This window comes from Amia ocellicauda, chromosome 5 (genome assembly GCF_036373705.1).
Source record: "Amia ocellicauda isolate fAmiCal2 chromosome 5, fAmiCal2.hap1, whole genome shotgun sequence".
Taxonomy (NCBI): domain Eukaryota; kingdom Metazoa; phylum Chordata; class Actinopteri; order Amiiformes; family Amiidae; genus Amia; species Amia ocellicauda.
Window position 1 is genome coordinate 39,720,356 of NC_089854.1, and position 21,098 is coordinate 39,741,453.

General features: G+C 38.7%; 2 protein-coding genes across 3 annotated transcripts in view; one reads left to right on the forward strand and one right to left on the reverse strand.

Annotated features, from left to right (window-relative positions):
- Window positions 1-6,822, forward strand: part of cftr (CF transmembrane conductance regulator) — a 29,784-nt gene extending 22,962 nt beyond the window's left edge. The window contains exons 23-27 of the mRNA XM_066705143.1: window positions 1,332-1,487; window positions 1,763-1,852; window positions 2,989-3,161; window positions 3,549-3,654; window positions 4,985-6,822. Coding sequence (XP_066561240.1) covers window positions 1,332-1,487; window positions 1,763-1,852; window positions 2,989-3,161; window positions 3,549-3,654; window positions 4,985-5,191 — 732 coding nt within the window. The 3' untranslated portion in view covers window positions 5,192-6,822. The remainder of the gene's footprint in view (window positions 1-1,331; window positions 1,488-1,762; window positions 1,853-2,988; window positions 3,162-3,548; window positions 3,655-4,984) is intronic.
- The window catches only part of cttnbp2 (cortactin binding protein 2), a 72,649-nt gene continuing 57,516 nt past the window's right edge, over window positions 5,966-21,098 (reverse strand). For both annotated transcript variants that reach the window (XM_066705141.1, XM_066705142.1), the window contains exons 9-23: window positions 20,922-21,039; window positions 18,725-18,991; window positions 16,584-16,679; window positions 15,936-16,015; window positions 14,561-14,647; window positions 14,375-14,474; window positions 13,087-13,242; window positions 12,478-12,665; window positions 11,126-11,304; window positions 10,650-10,855; window positions 9,773-9,952; window positions 9,254-9,314; window positions 8,409-8,538; window positions 7,711-7,815; window positions 5,966-7,080 (exon numbers count right to left, since the gene is read on the reverse strand). In XM_066705141.1, coding sequence (XP_066561238.1) covers window positions 6,826-7,080; window positions 7,711-7,815; window positions 8,409-8,538; window positions 9,254-9,314; window positions 9,773-9,952; window positions 10,650-10,855; window positions 11,126-11,304; window positions 12,478-12,665; window positions 13,087-13,242; window positions 14,375-14,474; window positions 14,561-14,647; window positions 15,936-16,015; window positions 16,584-16,679; window positions 18,725-18,991; window positions 20,922-21,039 — 2,208 coding nt within the window. In that variant the 3' untranslated portion in view covers window positions 5,966-6,825. The remainder of the gene's footprint in view (window positions 7,081-7,710; window positions 7,816-8,408; window positions 8,539-9,253; window positions 9,315-9,772; window positions 9,953-10,649; window positions 10,856-11,125; window positions 11,305-12,477; window positions 12,666-13,086; window positions 13,243-14,374; window positions 14,475-14,560; window positions 14,648-15,935; window positions 16,016-16,583; window positions 16,680-18,724; window positions 18,992-20,921; window positions 21,040-21,098) is intronic.

The window sequence follows — 21,098 nt, forward strand, 5'->3', positions numbered from 1 at the left end:
TTTTAATTAGACATGCTTGCTTAGGATTCTGGAAAGGTACGGATTTAAAAATAAAATCCTGAGACTCATAAAAGCACAATAAAGTGTTTATTTACCATAATTCAAAAGAGGAGCTGGAGTGTGAACATCTCACACAGTGTTCTTTCATTCCGTACCCTTGGCTTCCAGTTGTGCCAGAAATGTAAACCCACGCACACACGACTGCCTTCTGAAAGGCCTTGAAATACCATCCCCCAAAAAGCATTCTAGTCATATTGGAGTGATCTCTGTGAGATGTTTGTTTCAAAGTATGTATGTAAGTGTGTAAATATATAAATGTATTTCAGGCACCAAACTACACACAATGCATTTTAATTACAACAAAGGGTTTAAGCAGCATTTTCAGATCTGTATGCTTTAATCTTCCATATATTGAAAGCAATGATGAGAAGTTTATATCACCCTAGTATTAGCATTGTATTATACAAGTATATAAATATATTCTCTGATTCTACTGTACAGTTTGTCACTATTCATATAGACTTTTTTAAAACCACACATCCATATACATTCCGTTTTCTCTTGTTTTCCTTTCGCACTAAAGTGGATTTGTCTTTCTCTACACCATTCTAATGATAGTCTTGCTTACTACTAGACTGGGCCAACCAAGGTTGTGATTTTGTATAGCTTTTTATTTTACAAGCTACTGTATAGTGTCACAAGTAATTGTGCCAAAAATCCAAATTAGACTGTTCTTTCTGACTTGGTTACCTCACAACTAGAGTGCACCACCATCTTAGGCAAAGTATACACCAATAGTGGCTTACAGTGACAACTTTATTTTGTATCATTTCAAATAATACGAAGATCCTTTTTGTAAAACTTCTCGTTCACAGTGGTTAAACACATTGCACACAAAGGGACTGTTAAAGATTATCACTTGTGCTTTTGGCTTTGTAATCGAACGCAGCAGTAAGAAAAACAAAATATTTCAGAGGATCGCTCTATAGTGGTCTGGAGCTGAACCAATCCAAATTGGTTCCAACAGTGTGAGTCTGTTTGTAATGCATAATGCAGGATGTTGTTTGTAAATTTAAAGCTTAAAAGTTCCGCAGTTCACACCTCAGTATTTCCCTGATATTACACAAAGCCATATATGTACAGTGTTTATGGGGATTATGTTTGTTACAAAATACTAAGTTACAAGACTGTGGCACTAACACACAGTAGCCCTTGACTACGCAATACCATGTCACCAAGTAGGTATTATATTTTGTCTGCCTGTTCAGGGGGCTGATGTAGGAAAGGAATACACTTTTTCTGTTATTGCTGAGCTGTGGTTTCTTTTTAAGGTGGGAGTGCTGGGAAGAACAGGCTCGGGAAAAAGCACGTTGCTCTCTGCGCTGCTCCGGCTGGCTTCTACCGAGGGCAATATCACCATCGATGGCACTTCCTGGAATGCCGTTCCTTTGCAAAAGTGGAGAAAAGCATTTGGTGTCATTCCTCAGGTAGGCTGAAAGAAACTGAGTGAAAACACAACAATCATTTTGTTAGAACTAGTCTGCATGCTACTCCTTCATTATGGAACTTTTAAATTAGTCGAACCCTTTCAGAGATGTTCATTGGCACCTCTAACTACCATGCCTCTTGAAGCATTGTTTCACGCAGTTATTTCAAATTATTTCCATGAGGTTCAGCAAGGCAAATGGGATCTCCGTAGCTTAACCCCCCTTTTATACGATTTTAAAAATGCAATCAAATGCATTTTCTCCTTTTAAACTAGAAAATATTCCTGTTCTCTGGGACTTTTCGTATGAATCTGGACCCATATGGGAAATGGAGTGACGGGGATCTGTGGAGGGTGATGGAAGAGGTGAGCGATTCATTACTCCCCACAATTGTCTCATGCGAATTTGTGAATGTGTGTCTTCTGTCCATTCCCACACAGTCTCATCAATACTCTGAGAGAATTTGTATGGCACACAGGTTAACAGTTGAAGTGAATCAAAATATCTGATGCATTGTATTTTGGATTTGTTTTTTGCCAGCTCACTGACAAATGCAATGTTCATTCCTGGAACAGTTTAATTTAAATCTATTTTTTAAGGTGTCAATATCTGCTGCACTTCTAAAACTTACAGCAGTATTATTTTTCTTGTGTAAATCCTGCCATTTGGAAGGAAACAGTTGGGCAAAATATATTACTAAATTTATTGTAAAGGCCAGATATGACATTCAGATTTATTTTTATTTTTTCAAATAGCTCCACAATCGTTAAATATTAACAGAGTCTTACCCAATTACCCTATTAAAAAGGTTATCAGCTAGTCTCCTTTTGTTACTCTATGATTGTCAGGAAGTCATAACAAATTCTTCAGAATCCTTATATGCTTGTAATAAACTCTCCATTGGACTTTGACTAATTCAGAACACACTACAGTCTCCACTATATATTTGTGGATTTATTGGACTCAGTGCAAAGGCAAATCCCTGGTGTATTAGCATTTCCATTCTGTTCCATCCTACTCTTCAAGTCATCTTCCCAGTGCTGTGCTCCTGGTGGTCTGATACTTAAGGACACCTCTACACGTCTCCGGAACCTGAGAAACAAAACGAGTCTTGAAAGGACAAATTGCACAATTTCCGTTCAAAGTCATGGGATTTAGACAGGATTTATAATATACCTGTGTGGTCACAATTGCAATAAAAATGGTCAAGGCTGTAGCTCTTGCTGCCAGAGTTAATGTACTGTATCGCTTCACAAGCCGAGAGATCCCTGGCCTCAGGCAGGGCTGTTTCTATATAGAATCTGAATGCACACTAGCCATTTAAAATTCATAACACTGCAATAGGTGCAATACTGTTATATTCAGAATCAGATTGTATATTAAATGTCAGTAATTGAATCTACATAGTTGTTGCTGTGTATATTGTGGTAAAAATATTTTTTTCCCTATAAATATTGGTTGATTTCATCTGACAAATGTATGTTATGGCTTTTTGTGACAGGTTGGCTTGAAGTCCATAATCGAGCAGTTTCCAGATAAACTTGATTTCCAGCTCGTGGATGGAGGCTGCGTCCTCAGCAACGGCCATAAGCAGCTGATGTGCCTGGCACGCTCCATCCTGTCCAAGGCCAAAATCCTGCTCTTGGATGAGCCCAGTGCTCACCTGGACCCCATGTGAGTGAGGTCTAATTACATATATGTCTAGAGTCACTCATCCCACACTGTGGCCACATTTAATGTGGTCGCTGCAAATGAAGCCTTCGTCTGTGCCACAGCCCGAACCAGTCTTCATTAAGCTTGCTAATGACTCTTAGCATCTCTTCTGTCACGGTGTGCTTGCTGCCCTAGAAAGGCCCAGTGTTGCAGGACTTCTAACACTGGAGGTTAAATTGGCAGAAGATTGTGTGCAAACGCATCACATGGCATCAAGGCAGAAAGCTTGTATTAACGCATTTAGATACAACTCCAATGTTTTGTTATAAGAGTTATGCATTTGTTTTGCTGTGGTCGGAAAAGTTCATGATTTTTTACACTTCTCCTCCTACACCCCCCCACCCACAGAACCCTACAAGTTTTGAGGAAGACGCTGAAGTATGCCTTCTCCAACTGCACTGTGATCCTGTCAGAGCACAGAGTCGAGCCGCTGCTGGAGTGCCAGTCCTTCCTGGTGAGTCCTGTGTGCGCTCGGTTTGATCAGATCACAAAATAATGGGAGTTTATATTCCCCCCGGACATAGGAAACCCTAATATGAATGGACAATGACACACTGTGGGTAACACATCTATGAAATGTTGATCAAATTTAAATAAAACATTCCATCCCTTTTGGAAAATGTACTAATGCATTTTGCTCAACATCTTGAAATCTTTACACTTTTCAAATGATCAAGAATATGTACCCAACTGCACCAGGCCTCATTAGGTAGCTATGTTTTTATTTGTGAAAAGGATTATGCACTTCACCATTGAAGTGATGGAGTAAACTCCTGCTACTCTTTAGAGAAATGCATATCCATGGTATATGGTGAACTATACACGCAAGTCTAGAAAAAGCTCACCAGATCAAAACTGATTTTTTTCATAGGAGGGAATACATTTCAGCAACTGCTTACATTAGAAGGGATTTCATCTGCAAAAACAAATCAAACTAGACAATGTATTTTGTTAAATTCTCTTAAAATACACTTAAGATTCCACTTTCATCTTATAGTGCACTGTATTATGCACACATCTGTTGCTACAATTACACACTTGAAACATGGTTGCTTAACCACGGCAGTGTATGTATTTTATTATCATTAATAAAAATGATATTTAGCAGATGTCTATTCAATGTGATTAACATATGGTTTAAAATCACATTACTTGTCAAATATTGTGCATGTACATAGTTACAAGGGTAACGCCGCCACTATACAGAAATAAACACATAACTAAATAAAATGAAGGAATAGGACAAGATCCGAATGATCTACAGATGTAAACAGATGGCAGGAAGTGTTCAGACTGGATGTAATTCACTCTGGGGCAGTCAGACACCTGAAAAAAGGCAAAACTAATCAATGCTCAGAAATCTATTTATAGTTCCTCTCCAAAATAATCTTATTTATACTTTGATAGGCTTGTTTGATCTTATTTTTCATTGCATTGTGTTGAGGAAGTTCATATTTTAGGTGAACAAAACTGGATTAAAAAATAAATACCCTTGAATTATGGTGATTTGAAGAACTTTTGGTTGATGAATGCTCCCTCTGATGGCCAGACCTGAATATGACATGCTGTAAATGCAAGGGTTTTGAGTATTTGAAATGTATAGATAAGTCATTAGGTCATAAAGTATTGTTCTTTATATTTTAAATGTAATGGATTTTTTCTTACAAAACAGTGGGTACAGGGACATCCTCACATATTTCCCGAGTGCCTGTGTCTGCCCTCGGATTCCCCCAGTTGCTTTGCCAATACAATGTCCCTCAAACCTAGCCTTCTCTTTCCCTCAGATGATCGAGGGCAGTTCAGTGAAGCCATACGATTCGATCCAGAAGCTCCTGAACGAGACCAGTCAGCTGAAGCAGGCGATGAGCCACGCCGAGAGACTGAAGCTCTTCCCTCTGCATCGCAGGAACTCCAGCAAGCGCAAACCAAAACCCAAAATCACAGCTTTACAGGAAGAGGCTGAGGACGAGGTACAGGACACCAGGTTGTAACGTAAGAAACAGTGACTGGCTGTGGTGCACCATTTGTTTTTTCCCCCACTAAAGAAAAAAATGGATTGCACTCGATCTTGTGCATTTGACTGGCAGAGGAAGAATCTTCACGTGTTTTTATGTAGTGTTTTTTATCTGATCCCTGCTGAATGGAAGATTTTTTTGTATCCGTCCTCTTCCCACCTTTATGCACGGAATTCTACTTGCATTGAAAATGAATTGTTGTTTGAAACAATTAACCTCAAATAGTTATTTTATTATGAAATGCACTTTATGTAAAATGAGATATTCATTAGCTTTTCATTGAGGGGCAGACAAAGGAAAATAAGACTTTCTGATGCTGATAAATGCTTTTATTTTTTAAGACCTAACTTTTTTTTCCTCTCAATTTGATGTAACTGGAAATTGATCAGTACAAAAAAGTGACATACAATATTTTATTTAAACTAAAAACAACCTGAACAGTTTTCTACTGCCTGTGTCTCAAATACTCTGTTTTACTACATTACTGCCTACCACAGATCATGAAGTGTACATGTAAAAATATAGATTGTTTTATAATGTAAATGAATAGTGTAGTTTCTAGGTCATAGTAAATTATATATATATATATATATATATATATAATGATAGACTTTCACCCCCCCCACACACACAATAATGTGATTATTTCAACAGTGTTTGTTACTGTAACAGATCATAATAAGAAGGAGCAAAGTGGATTTTGTCTTTTTTTTTTTTGTTAACAACAAAATGTGCTGAAGCAAATACACATACTGGAATAACAGTGCAGTTTTAATGGTACTGATTGCAGGAAACAGAACATTTCTCTGAACACCTGTTAATGGACAGATTTTACATTTCAAGTATAGTATGAGCAGGTTTGTTGGAATAAGCAGAATATTTTGAATACAATTCAACACGACAAATTTGAAAGAAAAAGTGAGAACGTGTAAATAAACCAAACATGTGCAGCTTACTGTAAGAGTGGGAATTCATGCAAGCTCAGAAAGTATCCACCAGCCACGTTTCAGGTAGATGTGGATAATTAAAATGTTTATTATGGCTTACAGTTGAAAGAAAATGTCCTGTGTTTGCAATTACGTAACTTATTGCCACATTCCATTCACTTTGAAACAAGTGAAAATTGATGAACCCAATTCTCCATATTACAAACATATGTACAATATTGTTTTTGTGTTGTTTTTGTTTTTACTTATTTACTGTACAAGTGTAATGCCACTGACACCGAGCTATATACCATATAAGTTTTCTAAATTTCTTATTTACACATATTTGGTAAAACCCTGATTAATAGGAACAGTATTTAAAACAACCTTGCAACTATTTAAACATAGAACACTTTTATATTTGAAAATATTTCAATAGCAAAAATTGCTCATTCTGTTGCTTTGATCCAAAATGTTTTCACCTGAAAGGCAAAAGCTGGTTAAGCACTTTTTTTCTTCTTATTTTAATTCAATACTTTTGTATATAATAAACTATGGTCCCCAATACACAATGTCATACAGTGTAACAAGTACGTTAACAAGTACAAATACAAAGGCTGTAATAAGTCTACTTTACAACATGGAGATAAATTAAAAACTGTCTATATAAAGATTTAAGAAGATCTACTTGTTGTTATTTTCATGCAAGTCTCTGTGCAGAATCCAAATCTCCTCTGGTGAGTTATTGTTCAGTGGTACTTGCCTTGTACTTCTGCTGCTGCTGCTGCTGCTGATGTGAGGCGTGCCGTGAGGGCGCGGGGCGTTTTTATTCATAGGAACGGGCAGGTGGGATTTCAGTCTAGCCTGTCCGGAGACACTGATCCTTTTGTCGCTGCTGCCGGTTCCAGGTGCATTGCTGTTTGATGGACAGCTACCAACCTGCAAAGATACGGGGTTGTTTATCTTAGAAGACCAAATCAAGAAGAAGGGAATGTTTAAATTGTCACTCCTTTACCAAGTAAATACAGTTTTAATGTTCGATTGAGATCTACCCTCATGTTTTGAATGTTGCTTCAATTGTAGTTTTACTTCCTCCCCATATAACTGTCGAGCAAATGCATTTTACTAATATTTAATTAAAAACAAAATGTACAGTCTCTGCACTGTACCCAGTTGTATGACCCCTCATTGCTGTTATCAGGAGATGGGTGAAAAGAAGTGACAAGAAGTCACTGCATGTGTTTTGGATTGTCCAGGGTTGCCTGTTTATTTTGGGAGTGAGGAAATCCTCAGAGCTGAATGTAAATGAAAAGCAAATGCCCAGACTGGAACCGTACCTTGGCCAGACCCAGGGGGGAAAAGAGACTGAGATTGTATCTAGAACATTAAGCAGCCAACACAGTAATGCAGCTAAAAATACAGCCTCATAGATCACCACGGAAAAGGAAATATTGACCGATCTTCAGACGTGTCCCTTTTGTTTTTGTCATGAACACAGTCCAGCCATGGATCGTTCCTGATACACAGTGTTGCACATATGAAGACAATCAAACAGAAATCTTGGTATACCGTCTGTGATAGTGGCTGGGTGGTTTTTTCATTATCCGACTTCAAGGGCGTTTGTCCACTGGGAGAGCCAGGAAACACAATGAAATCCTCCTTGGTGTGAGCAATCTGAAACACAGTCACAAGCTGATGCATGAATCCCCTGAGATGCATATATATATAACAAAATAAAAGCAACAGAGAACAGAGGAGAAAAGCACTAATGTTTTTGTGCAGCGCTTCGAAGCTGAAGAGATATTCCCTTTTGTGTTCTTAATGCTCTTTAAAATGGTGATTGTTCCCAAACAATGTAGTCCTCGATGCTTTGTATCTGAAGTATTGCTGAATCTGGCTCGCCCTGCACAGTTGGCAAGTTAACTGATATGAAATAAAGCTCGACTGTAATATAAAACAAAAAAAAATAAGAATTGCATTGGTATTTTGTGGGGAAGAAAATAAACCCAAATGCATGCATATTATATATATATATATATATATATATATATTATGCATACATTCATTTTGGATTTATTAATGAATTATGGTATCACAACATGATTGTATATTTTTTGGTCTTGGTGAGCTTGTCAAGTCCAAAATCATACCCACATGATGGCGTATCACATGACAGTTACAGCACAAAATATCATCTATACCTTCATAATTGAACTAAAAGGCACAACTGCCTCATGCAATTGCACCACGGCAGTGAACTGGTTTACCTTGCTGATATCCGGCTCAGATTTACTGGAGCACATATTCTGCAGTTCCTGCATCAGATCATTCTCATCATCTGAGCAGAGAGAAAATCTCTGGTCCAGTCCTAGAGATCTTGACTGCTCATGGTCAGACCTAGAAAACATGAAATACTGCTTATTTCTTCACATTGAGGTAGCAAATATGCACCTAATTTTACACTCTGAAAAAACTAAACAACTACAGAGGACCACATTTCCAGAATTTGCACTTACAAATAAAACTGCCTTTTGAGAAAGGAAAATCACATATAATAAAGCTTTTATTCCATGTCTTTAAAAATCATTTTGGACGAGAAGCTTTATACATTCACAAATATGGAATTTGAAATGAAAATACTGTGTACTATACTATCACTAAAATGCTATAATTCCTTTTTAAAACTTCAATGCAAAATGGAAGGTTTTAAAACTTAAGGACAGTATTGTATTGCCCTCTGCTGGATTCTGGAAACAAAACTCTAAAAGATCATGGGAGCCAACACCTCTCCACTGACCCTGGCTGTACCTCGTCTTGTGCATAGTGCTGTTGCTGGGTATTTGTACACTGTATGATCTTTGACTCATTCTGAAGAATGTACAATGACTGTTAGACATATGAATATATGTTAACGTTTTTATTTTTCAAACAATGTCTCAAAGGGAAAAATATAACAGAACTAGGTAAGCTTTTTATATTATTGAAAATGTTACGGCAAACCGTATGCAGTCAAAGTGTTACATTATGGGTTAGTGCGGCCCACGTTCCAATGAGAAAAACAAAACCATCAAACAAGTTAAATGGAGTCTGGAAGACACAGTTTCTGACTTACTGCTGCAAGTTTGATTTCTTCCTGCCGAAATGAATGTCTAAGTCGGTCTTTGACTGTGAACCTGCAATAAAAGCAGACAAATATAAGACATCTTTAATCGTTGCTCCCTGCCTGCCTTACCCAGCGATCTCTACACACTGACAGAATACAACTGGCAGAAGAGCAGAATATTTGAAATTAACTGAACAAGAAAAACAACAAGAGGAAATTGGAATGATTTCAGAAGTGAGACACTGGGGCATCACATATTCCTGTGTGAATCTTTTACCTGACTATATCGCAGTATTCAAACTCTGGATGACATCACAGCTTACTCCCTCATGACTTGCTAGAAGTGACCCATTAAAAGAATAAGAAATCTCTTTCCTTCCCATCAAAATCTAATGCACACAGTCTATATATTTATTATAAAGATCAGACATTTTATTCATGGATCAAAAAAAGTCAGATTACCCCCATATAAAACCCATACATCTATGTTTTTTCCCTTTAAAGTGAATAACTCTTCAGAGAGATTACCTTCTCTCAGGGTGCTGGCCCCACTCCAGGCCTGCGTGAGGGGCCCCTTCTTGCGTGGGCTGGTGTTCACTTTCCTCCAGGAGCCACATTCTCTGCTCTTCTTCCCGCTGCCTTTGTAAGTGCCAAGCACCGACAGAGGGAAGCTCCCGCCCTGGAACTCCGACAGATGGCCGTCGATGTCTGAATAAACACGCACGCACGGGCACAGAGAAAAGACGATGCGGAATTATAATCCAAGCATCAGACGGCTTCGTAAAGCACGTCAGGCTCTCTATTTGAGGCGCTTCGCAGGCTCAGAGCGCAGAGGATGTTTGGTATTGATTTCAGTTGAAACAGCGGTGTCCCACAGAGAAATAAATCTGGATGACAGCAGGCAGCAGGAGATGCAAATCCTCTCGGCGATCACACAGACATTAGTGTGATGCGCACCCCAGTGTAGCAGCGCCCCTGGACTGTGCTACAACTTGCTCAGGGTGTGACGTGGGTGTAAACAGCCATGTATTATTAGAACTCCAGTCATTTTGTGTAATTAACCAGTAATATATCCTTTATATACAACCATTACTCATTTTAGAATGACATTGGACATTACAGACTGCCCTCGGTCATGTAGGCTTGCTACTGGATTTCATCTTATTAGAGGTGAAGCTGTGATTCCATAATTAATATGCAAAAATCAAGACCAGTTTTAAAATATCCAGATGGATGAATGGATTCATAGATTAGTATTAACAGATACTGAATATCATTCATATTTGTGAAATCCAAAATAAAGGGATAAGTATAATGGAATACCAATGCACCAGCTGAATAATCTCGCCAAAGCACATTAAATGTCCACCATCTACAGTTCAGAGCGGTCTGGTCATTGGTTTACCTGCTCTGGGTAGGGGGCAGCTCTGGACAACTGCTTTGTTGACCAGGATACTGAGAGCAGCTTTGACCACGGCCTGCTGTCCTGGGCTCAGACTCTTGTTGCCGGGAGCTTGGCGCGGTACTGGAGACCTCTTCACCGTTACACGGGAGACGATCGCTTCCTCCACCCTGGGCACCACGACTGCGTTCCACAGCCTGAGCAGCCATCTTGACAGACAGACAGACACGGAGAAGTCACTACTAAAACAATGATATATATACTTCACTCAGCAAGAGAACATTATGGCTGAGTTTTATAAAACAATCCAAAGCTCTACAGAGCCTTAAGCAGCATGAGACTGGAAAACCAGTATAAATACTATTTTTGTTACATACCACCAAAACAATGAATTAATAGTTATTCATCTTTTAAGAATCCATGGACAGTAGTCTTTTTACAAAATAGATGAAGGGACAGGGTTCTTTGAGGAGACTCACTTGACAACAGCATGGGGCTGCGCTGGCACCACAGGGCAGGAAAAGAACATCTGTGGTCCAATCAGCGCCTCTGGGGTCCCCAGGCGAGATAAGCAGGAGTTGAGCTGTTGCCAGACAGAGCAGATCCACACCACGGTTTTACACAGCAAGTCAGACACTGGCGGCATTTGTCCCTTCATCTGCGGATAGAAGGGCAGATATTCATGAGGGAAAGACATTGGGGATTCCTTTATACTGTTATCCAATGTAAATAAAAATTAAGTTACAAAGAGAACTTGGAAACTATTGAGACAAACTTCAAATGCCAGGATGGAGGTAGTTAAGTTACAAAAAACATTTGGGGCACACTTGGCCAACAAACACTTTTACATATCCTTTTTTTTTTTTTTTTTTTTCTTGAAGAAGCCTATAGATATTCATTAAAGAAAGAGTCATCTTAAATGATCATCAATTTGTGCCGTCTCCACACAGACTGATATGGATACAAATTGCTGCAGTTGGATTTCTAAAGGGAGCAAACTTTGTAGAGTGCCTTGTTCAAGGGTACCACAGCCCTCTGGTTACAAGTCCACAGCTCTAAACCCAACCCCACGCTGCTGCTTTTAAACAAAGCCTCATCCTGCACTTGAAATGCTACTGTGAGCACAGATGGCAAACAGGGACCATTAATCACACAGATTCAAGTCTGCGTTGCACGGTTGTCATTTTGTAATGCATCTGTCAAATGTCTTCTCATGCATTTTTGATGCTTTGTGTTGTAATTAAAACAGAATCCATCCGTGCCAATTAGAAGTTTTCCACAATGCTCTACAGAGATATGATAGTGACTGTGATCCAGAGTTCAATTTGCATGCAAACAACAATACACTTTATGTCAGGACCATCTGGATGACCTGACCTACAACATCACAAGGAATGCACACATTTTAAAAACAGTACATATAGTTAATTGACTGTATAGTGTTTTCTGTGAGGGGTGCAGAACAGCACCAACTGAAGCAACTGAAACTGAGAAACAGCTGCAGGAATTTGTCTCCCCACAAAAAGCAGACCTTGAAAATGCATTCATGTGACAAATTCCTCTCCTCTCTCGCCAGAGGAATCAGTTTCCCTCATTTCTTCTCTTAGTCCCAATCAATCAATTCAGACTCCTGCAGCTGCCTGTTCAATTTCAAGTGACAAACCCCTCAGTCAGTGTGACCCTCCAAGAAAACAACATCTGAACCTCTTCGTTGTTGGGTGCTGCCTTGCAATGTTCCATAAACAATTGAATTTTGATTGCCACCCTTGATGAGAAGCAGGTTTTGCAAGTCTGGATCTGCACAGGGCCGATGGCCAGCAGAAACCCTTACCTTGTGAATGAGCTTTCTCTTGAGGTATCGGTGTAGCAGGCCGTGCAGGGGCTCCGAGTCCCAGCGCAACTGAACCCAGCGGAAATGCTGCTGCATCAGCAACTCTGGGCCATGGAGGCAAGACTTGGAAAGAGTTCCAATCAAGAAACTACTCTCCTGGAAATAATACAGGCCAGAGCTGTTCTGAGCTGTGGGGAGGGAAACCATAGATTAAAAAAAGCATGGAATGGTAAAAACAAAATAACTGCATGGTAGAATCTAGTGCTCAACATAGCAGAGCCATGTTTTGCCAAATTGAATTTATATACAAAGAAAATAAATATTATTTTCTCATTTAATTACGCTCACATTGATACGTTTTCCAATATTACGCAGCCACAAAAATAAAGCCAGGGTCTCTTTCTGCTTTGCTGTAAGAGACCTAATTTCTCGTCAGCCATCTTGTTAAGTCAGCTGTGCAATTTCTCTCTCAGGGGGGTGTGGTGAATTACAGATCTGGAGTAAAGCCCTAGTTTCTGTCAGGATTAATAATTCACAAAGTGTTACAGTAAAAGTGGCTAATGATCGATCGTATAGCTAAGCACAGCATCTGACCGCTTGGGGCCTCACCGTGATTCAGGAGCAGAGTGCTGCCTGAGCCCCTGTTCTCCAGGCCTTCACAAAAGTCTTCCAGGAGCTCAGACAGAGATCCTGCTCTCTCCAGATACTCCAACACAACCACCACACATCTGCAGCCTGCCTGCTCCTTCAGTGGGACCAGGAAACCTGTGGAGCAGACCAAGGAAAAAACAATGTTTATTTCCAGCCATGTCTGATTTGTAGTCAGTGCATTTCTTGACAAGCTGACTGATTTCCTTGCATACTGCATAATGCATATTTTACACAGTTTATGCAAATGTACATAGATATATCCCACTTTTTCTGACAGTCCTGAATTAAGAAAGATTAACCAATCCTAATCACTTACAGACTCTCAAATTAAAAAAAAATCTATGACAATAAAGACTTCTATTCAGATACATAACTAAAAGGCATTAACTAATGCAGAATATAGCACAAACTTCACATGATGAAGGAATAATCTGGGGCAGCTACCCCCACAGTGAGCCATCAGCTTGTATTCTCTTTATATTTATAAATAAACAGCAGTTTAATAATTCATGGCTCCAGTTGGGTCTAGGCTTTCGGAACTCCTCATGTGAATCGCCCACTATTGAATTCCCTTGGTCCCTTATAAGATGACTTGTCTGACAGAAGAAGTGAATAACTGGGTCAGCGGTCTGCAGCCTTGGTCTTGCAGAGCCCCGATCCAGTTTGTTTTATAGGTCACAATAAATCAGCCATTTCTAAAGACATGTTAGTCATTGATCAAATTATTGATCAGTCGCTAGGGGCTGAATGGTATTCATGTGTTTGTTCCAAATGATCTTTAGAAGACTGAACTTACAAAATTACCTGCTTAATTGATTAGAAGGAAACGCTAAAAAGTCTTCTTGCACTTTAAGGGTGACCAATAAAACACGCTAGATTGGGGGCTTTAGGGACTATGGCTTGAGGCGCCTGAAGTCAGTGAAAGATAAAATGAATAATATATCAAACCTGCTTTTAATCTAATTGAAAATATATTCTTCCCACTGTGCATTTTATACATTACATAAACCTACACTATTTCACAAATCATGGAATGTGTCAGACTGCCACTGTAAAAATAAACACAAATAAATTAATAATAATAATAAATCAAATAAAGTAAATCCACAAGGTACTACAGCCTGAGGGCAGCTTTGAATTCAGTTTTAGACTATAATTTACTGTGTGAAGCACTTGGGAAGTTTATTAAATTGTAAGAAACAAAATATACGCCAAAGTCAGATGCTGAGAGTGGAAAACTATTTACCACAGTTGATGAACGACTCCACCAACTGTTCTTTTGACAACTCAGCCTCCACTTCCAGTTTTACAATATCACAGCCGATCCCCATCGCCTCTTGTTTGTGCTGTGAGAAGACAGAAATACATGAGGTGCGAACAGCTTAAAGCCAACACATACATGAAGGGATACGGTTCCATCATCTCCAATTACCTTTATGCAATGGGAAATCTGGTTTGCTAGGTATTCCTGGCAACTTCCTTCTGGCCCATGAAAGATAACTGTACGATATTGCTCCACCTACAGAAAACAATTTGGTTGAATACAATAGCTCAACACAGGCATAACAGGTTATAGTGTAATTTATGACAGCAGAAGGATACTGAAAGATCTACATTTTATGAACGTTCCCATTGGCAAGCCCAATCGCCCAGTGCTTCCCTCGCTCTGAATTACACTAGTGCACAGTTTCCCAGAAGTCTAAACATTATTGGCTAGATTATCTTTGTTGAAAAACCTAATCACATATTTACTTCTTTGGAGACATAACACAATTCAAGATCCATATGAATGTTTTGATTAAACAAAAACCCTAATCCCTAGTTTCACATATTATATTACATTCACAACCAAACAGTTCACGGTTAACTCAAAGGAGCAAATTATCATCTATTTAAGACCAAAATGGATACTAAATGCATCTTGTGCAGAATTTAAAGCATTGCAAATTGCATGCAGCCAGTTGTGAAATAAAAGCTTGTATGAGGAATAAACTCTGAACAGCTGACCATCTATTAATGTGGTTTTGAGGAGTCTGGTTATGAGCAAAGTTAATCTTTTTGTGAGGCTGCGGTCTCCCTTTTAACAACAAACCAGGAAAGACCTTTATAAGCACTTAACTGCTTGATTCAAATTATATTCACATTTCATAGGCACAATGTATGCAACAACATTAATAAATAATTGTATTTTACATATTTATTTAACTTGTACTCCTACAGAAGTAAATTCTGCGTATCGTGCCCCGGAAACCCATTTTGACACCATTATGCTCCAGGCAGCCGTTTGCAATCTTCCAAATGGTCAACAGGGGGGGGCACAGGTATAGACAAATGCATTGCATCAATGGACACTGTGTGCTTTCAGGAATTAATTCGAAGGAGATCATGTTTCTAGAATAATTGATTGAGTGCCTGGAAATATTGCCATTATTGATCGCCTTAGATCTGCCAAGGAGAAAAATGCCAAGTAGGAACCTCAAACTAAAAAGGCACACAGAGAAATACATGCTTGCATATATACATACAATACTGAAGAGTCATGTGATTAAAGATTATTTTTGGGGGAATAGAAAAGAAACATATTCAAGACCTATTTCCTTAAAAAAAAAAATAGACACCCCTATACTGTAATTTCTTCCACCTTCAAGAATGCATTTAAACGGGCCTATACGAGCACAATCTAGCAAGCTACCCACGGCTGACTTCTGAAGCTCTAAGCAGTATAAACCAATTAACCTATGGCCTAACTGACTACAGAATGCACAAACAGCAAATCCTATGTAACACTCCAGTGCCACTCAACCTACCAGCCGAATGTAGTTCTGGAGAAACTGGAGGGGGATCAGAGATGCGTACGTCAACTCATCAAGAGAGGATTCCAACAAGCCTGTCAAAAGCAAGATTAGCAGAAGAATGAACAAAAGGTTTTGCTTTGAATGTTTAATGAATTCAAGAACAATCTCTGAACCCTGAATATGCAGTCTCACTGCCAAAAAAAAAAAACCTATGGAAAATTCATAACCTATCAAGCTATCAGCTTTCAGGCACCCTTGAAAAACTGCCCCGTAAATCAAGCCATACTTGACCACAAAGACAATACAAAGACTACAGCTCCTTTTGGCATCAATAATAAATATAAAAAGTGAAGAATAAATGATCACCCATACTACTTACTATATATTCCCAAGATACTGAGAACAAACCAGAGAAGCTGTTAAAGGTTTCAGCACAAGGTAATCAAACATTCATCGCATTTGTAATCATGAAGAATTTAAAATCATTGTTAATGCATACATTATGTCTTAAGTAGCAACTAGAATGAGAAATTGTTAATATTAAATAAGGGAAACCAGAAAGAAAATCAATACATGCACATGTTATAGCTCACAGTGATGCACTTTACAGTACAAAATATTACACAGAATATACAACAGGGATAAAAGTAAGAAACCAACCCTTCAGTCTTAGTGTAAGATGTTGACATTGACTCTTTCTTATCACCTCCCATGGAGTCTGAGCAAGTGTCTGACCTGGATACCAAGTGGCCTCATCTGTGGAAAAGGCACACAATTATAAATCCAATCATTAGACCCAAAACTCACACACTGGTAAGAAGAAAAAAATAAAAAAAAATGTCAGAATCAATTTGCTCCATCTTCCCCCTTATCACTTTGTCTGCAGAAGTTGTGTAAAATAAATGTTATTTCAGTATGAACTTCAATGAGTGGGGAAAAAAAGAAAAAAGCAACATTGTTCTCTATCTTTCATCTTGTAAGATTCAAGAGAGAAAAGTACTAAGAAGTTGGAATAATTTGTGTACATAATTAAGCCAAATTCCCTCTCCCTCTACTTGGCCTTATGCATAATACATACAGTTCCTGCTGTCTTTTTAAAACCTCAACCATCAATTAATTCCTGCGTCTCACACTTCCGCCTTCTGTCTGCTCAAAAAGTATAGATTTCTGTATGAAGATAAGAAGACCTCGAAATGTTCCCTAGTTTCCTAATTTAAACAGCTACATACTTCCCAATAAATGTCAGCTTTGAAGAAAGGAACCCCCATTATCATATTCATTAAGGGTGACAGATGACCATTTAAAATTAATTACTTCTGTTGTACAGGTTTAACATTAATCGCATTTGATTATGTCACCACATTCACAAACGCATACGATTACAATGAATGTCAAATACAATAAGAAAAATAAACATAATGAAGTAGTTTTCCAATTTGTTGATTATTGTCTACTGCCAAACCAGGTGCCAAGAAAAGCTATTACGACTTTGATTGCCAACACAGTGCAACAACTTCATCAAAGAGCAGAGAAGAGTTGTCACTGCATGCGACAAATCCAACCGATCCAAAAAGTCCTAGAGATGGTTGAAACATCCACAGCTATATTTACTTGTCAAGCACATAAAACTAAAATTACTGGTTCCTTGAAACATTCATTTTTAGGTTTCCATTTTTTAATCAAATCTGATTAAATCCCAACCACATACGTCTCTGTAGAATCTGAGTAAATTATTTCCAAATTCTGTGAAAATTCTGCATAAATTAATATATTCAATTGAATGTTTTTCTATAAAATGCTGATTTCAAGTGAGATTTCAAGTGTTTTAACATCATCTGCTTTCAATAGTGATCAATGGTGTGTTGACAGAAGGTACAAAAAGTAATTCCCATCTTTACAGAAATCACATGGCAATGATCAAGCATTTTGGTGGATATGTATTTTTTTGCTGGCATCAATCTTCACTGCTTCCTTCTTCCGATGGATTTTACATTGTACTTTTGTGCCACCAGGTTCTTTTATCTGAAGCCTTAGACAGGTTGTCTGATACATGAGTGATGAACCTCAAATCACAATGTGAAATGCGATCGTCATAGCAACGAAATGCAACTATAAAAGCCAATGACCTCTTTGAGTTTTAAGATGTATTAAGAGGTAGAATCTGTACTGTTCAAAGGACTCATTTTATTGCGATTGTATTACTTTATTATTTTATAGTATGATTATATTATTACAATTGTTATTGTTGTGTGACAGATGGCAAATCTTTCATTTGGTGAATTGTTTTAAATTCTGTGGGAATTCTATCTTTTATAGATTCTCTGCAGGTTTTCATTAAAAATCTGCACTCAAGGATTCCATCTGGCCTTGTCATTAGCTGGTAACATAAGGTGGTCACAAAACTTCCCTATTTTGACATAGTCACTGCAGAAAACAAAGGTACACTTCCTGTTGTTTTCATGTGTATTTGATTGAACTCACAGTGAACACGTATATCATTACTGTTATTGTACCAACTACTCCTGGTGAAAAAACAAGAGCTGAATTACTCAAAGTGAACGATGTTAAGTGTGGAAAATAAAGAACGAGGACCGTTCTGTGAAATGTGCAGGTCATATTGTTTATCTAAACAAGAAATGTGGATTATGGTGGACAGTAAATTCTTATGTCCTGCTTCACTTTTGTGATATATCACATCACATATGAGGAATACTTCAGCGTTCACTTGAAACACTAACATTACAGTGTCAGAAAAGCATACTGGATTGGCGTGAATTATTTGATGTTCAACTTTACCTTACCTATCTGGATTGAAAAGATGCTGTTCACACTTAGGCCAATGGGAGCTCCGGCACTAACATTAAAGCCAGAGTTCCTCTCTTCCCATCCACTCGAGAGAAGGTGACAATGGTTCACAAGAACCTGGGACAAGCTTTTGTACAGGTCATCCCAGCTAGTGTGCTTCCGGACAGTTGTCAACCCTACAGTGAGTCCATCTTCAACAATATCCACTGTGCACATTTCCTCATCTGAGCTTTTGTGGATCTTAACAAGGAGTTTGTATGAATCTGCAAAGAGAGAAGACAGAAAGGTGTTAAATGTGTCCCCTTTTTGACAACAGAATCTCTCTGCGCCACACGGCCGTTCTATATAATACATTTGTCCTCGTGGGACATTACATAAATGGAAATGTGACGTCCCAGTTTGTTGTTAATCTGGTGTTAAACAAATGGGTCACCTCTTTTGCCAGAAGTATGGCTCCATTTAACTAGGCCACTTTTCAATGCCCTGTGGTAATATATTGATTCCCACAACTGAAGCCGTGAGGTAAATTCCTAATTAATCGGCAGCCCACCAGCCCCCCAAAAATTTGAAAATACAGTAAGGGACGGCAAACAGCTCTGATTTACAGAGGACCTGATAGATTTCTGAATCTGCTCCCTGGAATTAAATGTCAAAGATTGGAAGGTATCATACTCCACTATATTATAAATCAATGTATATAAACACAAAAATAGAGTTCTGCCATTTTAAGAACTGTGACAGCATTCAGAAACCATGAATGTCTAGGCCAAGCAAAAACACTGGCAACACCCAGATATATTTCCCAACCAGGTGCAACCTGGTGCATCTTGAAAAATAAAACACATTTAGTCACACAGGTCTTTAAACCAAACACCATATATGCTTAGAATACATTGTGTAATATATATATATATATACACTCACCTAAAGGATTATTAGGAACACCATACTAATACTGTGTTTGACCCCCTTTCGCCTTCAGAACTGCCTTAATTCTACGTGGCATTGATTCAACAAGGTGCTGAAAGCATTCTTTAGAAATGTTGGCCCATATTGATAGGATAGCATCTTGCAGTTGATGGAGATTTGTGGGATGCACATCCAGGGCACGAAGCTCCCGTTCCACCACATCCCAAAGATGCTCTATTGGGTTGAGATCTGGTGACTGTGGGGGCCAGTTTAGTACAGTGAACTCATTGTCATGTTCAAGAAACCAATTTGAAATGATTCGACCTTTGTGACATGGTGCATTATCCTGCTGGAAGTAGCCATCAGAGGATGGGTACATGGTGGTCATAAAGGGATGGACATGGTCCGAAACAATGCTCAGGTAGGCCGTGGCATTTAAACGATGCCCAATTGGCACTAAGGGGCCTAAAGTGTGCCAAGAAAACATCCCCCACACCATTACACCACCACCACCAGCCTGCACAGTGGTAACAAGGCATGATGGATCCATGTTCTCATTCTGTTTACGCCAAATTCTGACTCTACCATCTGAATGTCTCAACAGAAATCGAGACTCATCAGACCAGGCAACATTTTTCCAGTCTTCAACTGTCCAATTTTGGTGAGCTTGTGCAAATTGTAGCCTCTTTTTCCTATTTGTAGTGGAGATGAGTGGTACCCGGTGGGGTCTTCTGCTGTTGTAGCCCATCCACCTCAAGGTTGTACGTGTTGGGGCTTCACAAATGCTTTGCTGCATACCTTGGTTGTAACGAGTGGTTATTTCAGTCAAAGTTGCTTTTCTATGAGCTTGAATCAGTCGGCCCATTCTCCTCTGACCTCTAGCATCAACAAGGCATTTTCGCCCACAGGACTGCCGCATACTGGATGTTTTTCCCTTTTCACACCATTCTTTGTAAACCCTAGAAATGGTTGTGCGTGAAAATCCCAGTAACTGAGCAGATTGTGAAATACTCAGACCGGCCCGTCTGGCACCAACAACCATGCCACGCTCAAAATTGCTTAAATCACCTTTCTTTCCCATTCAGACATTCAGTTTGGAGTTCAGGAGATTGTCTTGACCAGGACCACACCCCTAAATGCATTGAATCAACTGCCATGTGATTGGTTTGTTAGATAATTGCATTAATGAGAAATTGAACAGGTGTTCCTAATAATCCTTTAGGTGAGTGTATATATATATATATATATATATATATAAGAATCCTAGTAAACCCAGCAACTCACACAGGTTTTCTAAAAGATCTTTGCAGTCATCTGTAGCCACATCATGGACGGTTCGGTTGCATTTGTCCCTTTTTTCAATGTCTTGGTTGCTGTGGCTACACAAAACCTCAAGGCAATTCTGAAAGTTAAAATCAAAAACACACTTTGTATTTGCAGTAATAACTGAGAATTTTGAAG